Source organism: Notothenia rossii (genome assembly GCF_949606895.1).
Source record: "Notothenia rossii genome assembly, chromosome: 9".
NCBI classification, from domain to species: domain Eukaryota; kingdom Metazoa; phylum Chordata; class Actinopteri; order Perciformes; family Nototheniidae; genus Notothenia; species Notothenia rossii.
The window spans coordinates 43,413,589-43,425,610 of NC_136907.1; the positions used below are offsets into that span (position 1 = coordinate 43,413,589).

At 43.1% G+C, this 12,022-nt stretch overlaps 1 protein-coding gene across 1 annotated transcript; it reads right to left on the bottom strand.

Annotated features, from left to right (window-relative positions):
- Window positions 1–945: 945 nt before the first annotated feature.
- LOC307020259 (general transcription factor II-I repeat domain-containing protein 2-like) lies at window positions 946–3,787 on the bottom strand. Its single transcript, XM_079651492.1, has 2 exons — window positions 1,729–3,787; window positions 946–1,610 (listed from the first exon to the last, which is right to left on the bottom strand). Exon 1 carries the CDS (start codon window positions 3,556–3,558, stop codon window positions 1,747–1,749), a length of 1,812 nt encoding a protein of 603 aa, XP_079507618.1. The 5' UTR covers window positions 3,559–3,787; the 3' UTR covers window positions 946–1,610; window positions 1,729–1,746.
- Between the last annotated feature and the right edge of the window lie 8,235 nt (window positions 3,788–12,022).

Genomic DNA, 12,022 nt, shown 5'->3' on the forward strand with positions numbered 1-12,022 from the left:
AAGTGGAGGTAGTTTTGCCGCTAATGCTTCCATGTCTCTGTGAGTCCATGATTTGTATTGAAATCCTCCTCTTCCAGCCGCTATCAATGGCATGGAGGTATGTGCACCGGTTCTTCGTTCTTCTTGTTCTCTCCGTTGTCTATCTGCCATCATGTCCTGGAATCTTACATCTTCTTGTCGTCTTTCCGCCAGAAGTTGTTGGTATTTATCTTCCTCCCTTTGTCTTTCTGCAACAATGTCATTATGGGCTTCAACTGACTTTCGTCTCTCTTCAATAATGTCATTATGGGCTTCAACTGCCTTTCGTCTCTCTTCCATTCCTCTGTTGAGCTGCTCTTCCATTCGAATGAATGAATGAAATGAAATTATGAAGTTATCAAAGATTGAAGCACTAATCCTCCGACTAGCACCTTTGTTCCTGATAAATATCCTATGTCATCCGATCTTAACTTTAAATCAGGTTAGGTTTTTTTTTTTTGAGTTGTGGTTAATATTATTAAAGTAAATTAAATTATAAAATTTGTGCAAATTTTAAATTGTTAAAAATAAAAATTGTACAGTGTACAGTATGGTTTTGACTTTGAAATATGAAAATAGAAATCTGCAGTAAAAAATCTAAATCCACTGTGTACAGTGCATACCGAAGTGTATGAAATTATGCAAATGTCTCAACTTGTGTTAGCTTCAATAAAGTGGTGTTTGAATATTCTACAGTCTAGGTTATGTTATTATGTAAAGTTTCTCATCTTATAATTAGAAACCACTTTGCAATTCTATTCTGGCGATCAAGCTTATGTTTATTTATAACACTTAAAATTATACTTCACATGCTATGGTGTTTCTTCTATTTGTGTAATAATTCTGTACTACCACCAGAGTGGGCTATTTTAATTTCCTAGCTTAATCCACTAGGGCAGGGGTCCCCAAACTTTTTCCAGTGAGGGCCACATAACTTTTCCCTTCTCTGATGGGGGGCCGGGTCAGTTTGTAACAGAAAAAGTGTGACGATCGCAGTGGTGCCTAAATGTAAGAATTTATTGTTTTCCAAAAAGCCACACATAAGCAAATATGAATAACCCTTTCTGAGATCAAATAACCCCCTCTGTGTTCTTCACAGAAAAATTTAACTCAGGAAATATATAATAACACTATTTATGAAATCAATAAAAATCAAATAACCCTCTCTGGGTTCTTCACAGAAAAAAAGTCAGGAAATATGTAATAACAGTATTATGAAATCAATAATACCCAAATAACCCTCTCTGGGTTCTTCACAGAAAAAGAGTCAGGAAATATGTAATAACAGTATTATGAATACCCAAATAACCCTCTCTGGGTTCTTCACAGAAAAAAAGTCAGGAAATATGTAATAACAGTATTATGAATACCCAAATAACCCTCTCCGGGTTCTTCACAGAAACAATGCTTCTATTGTGCTGTGCACAATCTTGGTAAAAGTTCAGCTTCAGTTGTCACAGCAAAATCTCTTAAATGACTCATATGAGCAGTCTCTCAAAGTTCTTGTGTTCTTTCCTTATAGTCCAGTTGTGTAAGTTCCAGTATTATAGCCTAGTAGACACCAGTGTTTGCTCTCTCTCATCAACTTCCCCCTGAAAAACACAAAGCAAGCAGGCTGAGAAACCAAACTAAGTGATACAGCACCTACACAGCACAATACATTTCAATACAAGTATGGTTGTGGAGATGGATTTTTTATAGTGAGCTTACCTATGTACTGTATGTTCATCAGTGTGAACTGTGGGCCTGCATCTGGCTGGTGAGAAGTTCAATGTCAGGTTCCATTCTAGTCACAGCCAGTCTCAAACACTGATGCAGATGTTCATCTGTCAATCTTGATCTCCTCTGAGTTTTCAGGTGTTTCATGCGTGAAAAGGTTTGCTCGCAGATATACGTGCTGCCAAAAACTGTGGACATCTTCATTGCGTGTTTTTTTATGTTAGGGTACGTGTCTTGAGGGAGGGCGGCATAGAAGTCAATGAGACTGGTGGGCTTGAATGAGTCTTTCAGAACATCACAGCTCTGGAACTCGGCCAGCTCAAACTGATAAGAAGGCTGGGCTTCATCGATGTCGGCAACAAAGGGGTTCTGGAAAAGACGGATTTCTTTTGCATGAACATGTAGTTCACGGAATCGCACACCGAACTCCGCCTTCAGCATTTCTAGTGCTTCCACACACTTTTCAGCTGGGAACGGGACCGCTGGTTTCTCTGCAGAAAGCTTTTGGGTAGCAGGGAGATGGGTGAAGTTGTGCTTTTTCACTTGCTCCAAAAGCAGCGCTTGTTTCACCTCAAATGCTTTTATGTGGGAATACATGTCGCAAATGAGTTTCCCCTGGCCTTGTAGCTGCAAGTTAAGGCCGTTCAGCAGTTCTGTCACGTCTGTAAAAAATGCGAGGTGCCATTTCCATTCTGGGTCGATCAGCTCTGGGACCGTTTTGCCTTTTGAATGAAGAAATGCGTTAATTTCAGGTAGCAGCTCGTAAAAACGCCTCAAAACTCTGCCGCGGCTCAGCCATCGGATCTCTGTGTAGTATAATACATCTCCGTGCACAGACTCCAGGTCAGACAGGAATTGTTGGAACTGCCTGTGTTTAAGTCCATTTGCTCTGATGAAGTTTATGCATGATACCACCACCTTCATGACAGAATCCCACTTCAACACTTTGCAGCACAGTGCTTGCTGGTGAATTAGGCAGTGCACTTGTAGCGGGGCGGTGAGACCCCGCTCTTCCATCTCCCGGTTCATGCGTCCTATCAGACCCCGAGTCGCGCCCACCATACTCGGAGCCCCGTCAGTCGTGATGCTGGCAAGCTTTGCCCAGTCCAGATCCAACTCTTCGATGGTTTGACATACTTTGCCGAAAATATCCTCCCCCGTCGTAGTGCCTTTCAGACTTTGGAGGGCTGCCAGCTCCTCGCACATGTCAAAATGTGCGCTAACTCCACGAATAAAAATAAGAAGCTGCGCTGTGTCTTGCACGTCCGTGCTCTCATCAAGTGCTAATGAAAAAAAGTCAAATTCTTTTGTCTTCTGCTGCAGCTGGGCATATACATTACCCCCAATTTCTTCAACGCGTCTGGTGATTGTACTCGAAGACAGACTCACGGCATTAAAAACATCTTTCTTCTCGGGACACACCCCCTCCACGACAATATTCAGACATTTCTTGACAAACTCTCCCTCAGTGAAAGGTTTACCGCAGCTTGCTATCAGTTGAGCAACACGGAGGCTGGCACGAACAGATGAATGGTTCAGCTGAGTTTGGCGTACAAATGTAGTCTGCTGAGCTAACAGTCCACTTTTTAGCTTTGCTAGTTTGTCTGCTCGCATTTGGCCTCGCAAGCTATCATACTTGTCTTTGTGATGGGATTCATAATGTCGGCGCAGATTGTATTCTTTGAATACCGCCACGGCCTCTTGACAGATGAGACAAACAGCCTTTTCTTTGCATTGAACAAAAAAATAATCGTGTGTCCACTGCAGGTTAAATACCCTGCATTCTGAATCAATTTTTCTCTTACCTAACCTTTTTGCCATTATTCCGTTCTGGGGGGGGGGGGGTAGGTTCACGTTTTATGATTAGGGCAAAGACAGTGAGGTCGTTAGCAACATTTTTTTAGCGTCATAATTCAATTCAAATGAGCTTTATTGACATGAGGAAACATTTCAGGGATTCAGTCGGGGAGGCTCACTTCACCCAGTTCTATGCGTGCATTGGTCTCGATCGCGTGGCCCGACTGAAAAAATAATAATGCGGGGGGGGGGGGAGGGGGGGAGGTAATGCGTCTCTGATATTGGAAATTGTTCAAGGGGCCGGGTCAAATGTGGAGGCGGGCCGTATCCGGCCCGCGGGCCGTAGTTTGGGGACCACTGCACTAGGGGATAGCTGTTGCAAAACTGAGTTGTTTTTAACAAGGAGAAACTTATTTGCCTTAAAAGTATCTTTAAAATAGGAAGAACATTACACTATGGTTAAACAACACAGCACGTAACCGCCAAAACACATTTGAAACCAGGAATATTTCAAAAACCGCCAAAACACATTTGCAACCAGGAATATTTCAAAAACCGCCAAAACAAATTTGCCAGCAGAATTAGATCAATAATCCGCCAATACACTTTTGCCAGCAGCAATACTTCAAAACTTTGAAAATACAACAATCCTTCCCTTTAATATCCAAAAATTTATTCAGCCTTCTAGTTCCAACTGTGACAAGAAGTATTATTCGTTCTTCACAAGATGGAGGTCAGGAAAATGCCTCATTGGAGTGAAACCAGCTGCATAAGAACAAAGAAAGGAGTGCTTTGAATTTGCATTTCACGAAATGGCGATTGCCCTGTCTTTGTTTTTCCACATGTGGGGTGTAAACAAGATGGCACCCGATTATTTCGCACTCTGACCTGTAGACAAAGAGATTTGTCCATGCGGCTCTCAGGTGGGAGTTTAAACAATGGCGAGGTGATCTTTAAACGAACCGTAACAAAGTAAACCACTGGGACTATTACTTTTAGTCAAGTACAAGATCTGAGTACTTCTACTTTTACTCAAGTACAAGACCTGAGTACTTCTACTTTTACTCTAGTACAAGATCTGTGTGCTTCTACTTTTACTCAAGTACAACACCTGAGTGCTTCTACTTTTACTCAAGTACAAGATTTGAGTACTTCTACTTTTACTCTAGTACAAGATCTGTGTGCTTCTACTTTTACTCAAGTACAAGATTTGAGTACTTCTACTTTTACTCTAGTACAAGATCTGTGTGCTTCTACTTTTACTCAAGTACAAGATCTGAGTACTTCTACTTTTACTCAAGTACAAGACCTGAGTACTTCTACTTTTACTCAAGTACAAGATCTGAGTACTTCTACTTTTACTCAAGTACAATATATATACTTATACCCAGTGCTTGAATTGGGCCGGTACTCACCGGTACGCAGTACCGGCACTTCTGATTTTTACCCATGTGGTACCGGCACTTCTTACTGAGTACCGGCACCGGTACTCAGCCGCCGGCAATATACGTATATATTGTAAATGCAACGCAGCGCAAATGTGGGTCTGACTCTGCCTCACAGAGGGTGACTGGCTGTCTACATGACGTGGCCTGCCGACATTGCCACTTTCATACAGATCATCCTAATGCCCTCGATTGGTCTCTGTGTGTCATTCAAGCTCGGGAGGGTGTGTGTTGGTGTATGTGTGGCGCGAGCGAGCGAGAAAGCGCGCGCACCGGTTAAGTGTATTGTTGTTAGCATCTGGTGCTAGCTAGCTGCGCTAACGGATATAAGGAGCTTTTTCAACAACAAGGTGGAGGGAGAGTCCTTTGCTGTCAGACTGAGAGGCTGATAACTACAGCTCTGGTGAGGTAAATTACTCTCTGAGTCTTTAGATAGTTAACTTAGTTTAAGTTATCTCAGTGGGTCTCAAACGGTTCGGTCACCATTTATGTAACATCATATTTCCATTTGAGGGGGTAGTGATTAGTCAAATATGCATGAATAATACAAACAAAATGTTAACTAGGTGAAAAAGGTAAGATAAACTTGTTGAGAGCTAAAACTAGTCTTTGCTGTTGCCTCAAAGAGGAGCAGGGGGGAGAGGAGGGAGACAGGAGAGGCCGATTCAGGAGCCCAGACACACTCACAACTATAAATGAACCAAAAACAAATAAATAAACAAGTTTCAATGTTTTTTCATATTGGATATTGTATGTTATTGGTTATGGCCATGTACTTATGATTTTATGATTATTTAAATGTATACATTTTTGTTTCATATGGGTGTAGTCTCTTTATTTCCCCCTCAAAATGCACCAGATTGATGCATTTAAGTCCAACATTTTAAAAAAAATCTTACCGGGGGAGCATGCCCCCGGACCCCCCTATAGGATTTGAGGCCCGGCCCCACTGTTCCCAAATAGATTTGCAATTTTTTTTAAATAGTAACCCATCTCCATATGTTTCTTTTTGGGTAGTAGATTTAAACTAGAGGGCTATCACTTTGTGCAGCAACGCTATTGACAAATAAATCCAGCAAAATGGCACAAAAAACTGGTAGTGGCCTCAGGGACGAGGAGTCATTTAACTAGCCAGTAGGAGTCAAGCTTTACTTTCTTTTATATCCATAAAGAAAAAGTAAATCTGTTTACAGTTGTTTCATTATGGATGTTGAGAGGTATCCATATATCTCTTCATTTTGCTCTCAAAGTGCACCAGATTGATGCATCTAACTTCAATATTTAAAAAAAAAAATTCACGGGGGAGCATACCCCCGGACCCCCCTAGACTAGAGGGTGTCAGGTCCACTCCCCACTTATAAAAATAGCACTTTACCACTGCACCCCCTCTAATCTCAGATGCACCCTGAGTCATTTTGTTTAAGTACAGTGAGCCCAGTGCTTAATTTGTAAATCATAAGGTGCCGGAACGCAAAGTACATATGACAGCTCAGGGATGACGAGACGCGTACAGGTCCCGGAACGTATACAGAAAAGGTGCTGAAAACAACATGAAAATGTCCACTTGCAACGCTGTGGGACTTACAAGCCTCAATTTCAAATAGTATCCATGGTATAAATGTTATGACGATAATTTATAATTTTTTAGGCTAGTACGCACAACATAGGCCCACATCACCACAGGTGGGACTTCAGTATACAGCCAGCAATTAATTTCTCAACAGGTTTAACGTGTAAAAAAAATATTTATTAGGCCTATTCAAAGATTGGCACGGCGGCCTATTAATAGACAGTATGTTTGCTCAACATATTTAGTTGTTTAAAACACCCCACATCACGAGCATGTCCGGATTGTCCTCTATCTCTTTTTTTCTGCTTTTACTGCGTGTGTCTGTGGCAGTTCTGTGTCCTTTGGCCACCCAGGACCCCACGTACGGGACTGGATTGAATTTAGCCAGGGGGGGTCCAACAAGATTTAGGAAGAGTAAAGATGACATGGTAGATGTGAGCAAAGAGCTACGGTTGGGAGTGCAAATCAAGTTCATTTGAGAAAATCCGCGCTCACATTCAGCACTTGCAATGGGAATGCTGTTGACAGCAACAAGTAACTCCATCAGCTCATCGGGGGTGTCTTTACCATCTGAGTCTCTGTACGTTCTGTAGGCCCGTATGACTGCGCGCGGGTTGGCAATGTTGAAGCGCTGACACAGTGACTCGACCTCAGTCTCTCCATACAGCGCACCTGCGTCCTCGGGCCAGTATTGTGCGTAAAGCACCTTCAACTCCTCAATGAACTTGTTATATCCAGTTTTATCTGGCATCCGGCCTCCTTGAGATAACATACGGTCCTCCAAGTTCTTGGCCACAGTTAGAAAAAACGGACCTGTCGCTGGACGTCCCACACTCTTCTACGCTCAATGCGCTCTCCTCTCCTACTGAATCTTCCTGCTGTAAGCCAGCTGCCTGCCTCTTGCTCCGGCTGTTGTACCGGGCTAGTTGATGCCAGAGTACCCACCCTTTGCTGTTTGTGGTCCACCTGGCTGACGGTAGCTGGCTCCTGTTCCAGCTGGCGGTGAACCTGACCCGCTGCCCGGGCTTGGCTAGCTGTCGGTTAGCTAGCTGGCTAGCTGTTGCGGCGCTAACCTCCTCCTGGTTTTGACCATCAACATGACCGCTGCAGCTGCCCTCGTCGCTGCTTGTGGAGGCTTTTCTGACTCGTTTTGAAGTGTCTATTACCTCTTCCTTCTTTTTGAAGAAAGACAGTAAATGTAACTGTCTTTTTGACATGCTTGCATTGAATTACCGTTTCTTCCTCTCTGCGACGTGCTCCTCATGTGGCGAATTTCAAAAGTGAAAGACGTTTGTCCGTTGGTCCAGCTTTTCAGTGCGTCAACACAGATCTCCGACTCTTTCAAATCTTAATCTTAATAAACGACATGAAATTTTTGGGATTTTTTCTGTAAATTAATATCTGCATATTTTATTTCCTTTTAACCATTTTTTATTTTTATTTTTTGTGAGAGGTACCGGATCTGCCCAAATAGGTGCCGGAACACAGGGTGGCCAAAATGAAGAGGTGCCGGATCCTGTTCCGGCAGGATCCGGCTCAAATTAACCACTGAGTGAGCCTTTCTAAAATATACAGTAAAGAGACAAACCCACCAGCATTATAGGATATACTATGACTTTGTGCCAAATACTTGTTGCTGATTTAGAGTACTGGCACCTTTTTTATTCCAATTCAAGCACTGCTTATACCACCTCTGTTTATAGCCTATGAAAAAAACTATTAGAAATAGAAGGCTAAAGCTAACGTTAGCAGATAGTGACAATTTATGCTAGCTAGCTAGCTCAACGATTCCTTAAATAATATTGCCACAGAAAAACTTTTCAGTTCACATCACGCTCTGCCGCTCCGACAGGGAGCTCTGCTCTGAACACCTGAACGGCCCGTTCTAACAGCTGTTCACCAGCGGTCCAGTCTGTGCCACAGTGACTCCGGACGCACAATTAATATTAACGAACGCACCCGTAGGTAATGTAGCTGCTGAAGCTAGACCATCATCTCGGAGCAGCAGAGCCTTATTATACATCCATGAGCAGAGCCGACAGGCAGGAAGACTCGAGCACACAGCTCGTAGAGGAGAGCGGGGTAATGTGGGACACCGGGTAATGTGAGACACCCGCTGTAACTAGGCAAAGAAACAAATTTGCGGTCATGTGACCATAATGTTTTCAAGCCCCTCCCACCCCCCACTTGTCATGAAGGAGAAGTTGGTGCTGGTTCTGTGGTAAGTATTTTTTTTCACAAAAATGTGTTTGTTGCATGTAAAAGTAAATGTTCTTACAGCGAACGTAATCAACTGTAGTATCAAAGCAAATTGATTCAGGTTGAAAAACTTATATCATACATGTTGATGAACTTCCAACATATAAAACCATGTGATTGATGCTAGTTAAAGATTAGCCTGAATTGCCTAGAGATGTTGTTTTTTCTAAAATGGTGGCTGTGGGGTAAAGTGAGACAGATGCTGTGGGGTAAAGTGAAACGCTGACTCACTTTACCCCGACATGAAGCATAAGTTAAGTTTAGTCTTATATATATTTTAGTCTAATATTACAATACATATGTTTTAATTTTAATGTCATAAACATTGTAGAAAAGTCATCATGCCAAGACGATACATCAGGAAGACAGCTTGGGGCCAAACACCCCTCACAAAGATGGAGAGTGCAGCTGCAGAGGTCATGCAAGGAAAGAAGTCCTTAAGACAAGCAGGAAAGGAAAGAAATATCGACAAGACAACCCTCCAAAGATTCATTAAGAAAATAGAGAAAGGGAGAGTTAAATCAGTAGCCTGGGGTGCAGTAGCTGAGGCAAAAAGAATACTGACAGATGAGATGGAGGAGGAGCTTGCCCAACATTTAAAACAACTGGCTGACCAGTTCCATGGCCTTGCTCCAGTTAAGTGCCGTGAACTGGCATTTGAATATGCAGACAAAAAACATATCCCTGTCCCTGCCAATTGGATGGAGAAACAATGTGCAGGTAGGCTAGGGTGCGCAAGAGATCACATGATTCTGTAGGTCAACTTAGGCCAACTGATCTTGCCACAAAGCTTATCTTATAATAACGAATTGTCCACTCTTTAGGAGTAGAGTGGTTTGGCAGCTTTCTAGCCCGTCGCCATCTCTCTGTCCGAACTCCGGAGGCAACATCCCTGGGAAGGGCTACAGCCTTCAATAAGACTACGGTGGGGGAGTTCTTTACAAATCTGGCTGTAGTGATGGACAGGTGACAGAATTAATTCTTTAGTTGCAAATGTTTTATGGAGGCTTTACCTGTAAGATTTGGTTTTGATTCTGATAAGGTTCTTCCCTTGCCTCTCTTCTTTAACACACTAAACACTTTGACACACATTTCCTCCACACATGATTTACAATGTGGATGAAACAGGCGTCTTTACAGTACAAAAGCCACGGCAGGTAAGCTACTAGAGAGCAGCAGACTGATACTGAGTGGCTTGTGATAATGACCAGCTAGCTATTGGCAGAATGCTGAAACTAATGCTATTAGTAATGTTGTGAGCCTGTGAACTAGAAAAAAATGAATGGACTGCAACAAAATAAAATGTACCTTTAGACCAATAGTAGCCTACTGATTGCACATGCCATTGATTCTAAACTTTCTACTTGATTCAGGTTGTGACAGAGAAAGGGAAAAAGCAAGTTGGTTCTATCACATCAACTGAGAGAGGAGAACTGGTGACTGTGGTGTGTGCAGTGAATGCTGCTGGGAATGCCATACCTCCCATGTTTGTCTTCCCCAGAGTTAGGTTTAAGGACGACTTCATGATAGGAGCACCTCCAGGAGCCAACGGTGCCTCCACCAGAACAGGATGGATGAACGAAGACACCTGGCCTGAGTTCCTCGATCACTTGATAAAGCACACTAAGTGCACTCCTGACCATCCCATGCTGCTAATCCAGGATAATCTGAGAGCTCACATCTCACTCAAGGCAGTGGAGAAAGCAAAGAGTAATGGTATTGTTCTGCTCACCCTCCCACCCCACACATCCCATCGCTTGCAGCCTCTCGACGTGACGGTGTATGGCCCGTTCAAGACCCTATACAGCCGAGCTCTTGATGGGTGGATGAGATCTAACCCTGGCAAAACAGTCTCCATCTATCAGATTGCAGGATTTGTGAACGAGGCCTTCTTGTCAGCAGTGACACCACGCAATATCACCTCTGGCTTCAAGTCCACTGGGATCTTCCCATATAACAGAGATATTTTCCCTGAGGAGGCGTTTGCACCATCCATGGTGTCAGACAGGCCAAACCCTGAGCTGCGGCCTGCATCCACTGGTCCATCCACTTCAGATGATCCGGATGGTCCACGGCCTGCAGATGATCCACCCCCTGCAGATGAACCACCTGCTGCAGATGCTATTCCACTCGCTGATGCTATTCCATCCACTTTGCATGGTCCACATGGATGTGCCTCGCCAGCTGTCTCACGACCTGGATATGTGTCTCCTCAGGAAATCATACCACTTCCAAAATGTCCCCCCAGAGGACAAACAAAACGAAAGCGTGTGAAGACAGCCATCTTAACAGATACTCCAGAGAAGCAAATCATAGAACAGGCTTATGAAGAGAGACAAAAGAAACTGGCAGGGAAAAAGCTAAATAGCAAAGAAAAGGGAAAACCGAAAAAGAAGGCACCCAAGAAGAAAATCATAGATAGCAGCTCGGAGGAGAGTGATGACCCTGTCCCATTTGAGGATGATTTTGAGAGCTCTGAAGATGAGAGGAGTGACCCCGGAAACAAAGATCTGTCCGTGGGTGACTTCGTCCTCGTCAACTTTGCCACAAAACACCGAAGTATCCGTTATGTTGGCATGGTTGAGAAGGTTGAGGGGGACGAAATACTAACCCAATTCCTCAGAAAAATCCAGGGAAACAACAGAGAGTGGGAGAGACCCACGTTTGCTATGAAAGAAAAGGATGTGGCACATGTTCCTAAAGGTGATGTGGTGAAGAAGCTGCCTCAACCTAATAGGCCTGGAGGAACAACACGGAGAGAGCAACTTTCACCTTTCCCTGTAACCTTCAGGGCTGGAATGTAGAGTAGGCCTTGTTTAAATATGCGGCTGATGTTCATATCATATCGTGTTCTAATCTAACTGGTTAAATGGTTAATTGAATGTTTATTAAAGCACTTTGAAATATATTATGTTGTATTTGACTTTGTTTGGAGTTACTTTGTTTAAAAAATGTGCTAAATTGACCAATCCCCATGATTATGTTGCGCATCCGACATTAGTTTTGGAATGTGTGGATGTCAATCTATCTGTCAGGATTCTAACTGTTACAACATGTGTTGTTTTGGTAGTTTAAAAGTGGAAAAGGTAAGTGGTTCACTTTACCCCCTTGATTTCTCTAGTCTGTCTCAGTTCACCCCTTAGCTGGGGTAAAGTGAGACACAAGACCACTTTTTAAAAAACAATCATATTTTCACTGCCCTTTGTCCTGAAGA

Coding starts and splice junctions, on each gene's coding strand:
- LOC307020259 (XM_079651492.1), bottom strand. CDS start 3,558: ATGGCAAAAAGGTTAGGTAAGAGAAAAATTGATTCAGAATGCAGGGTA.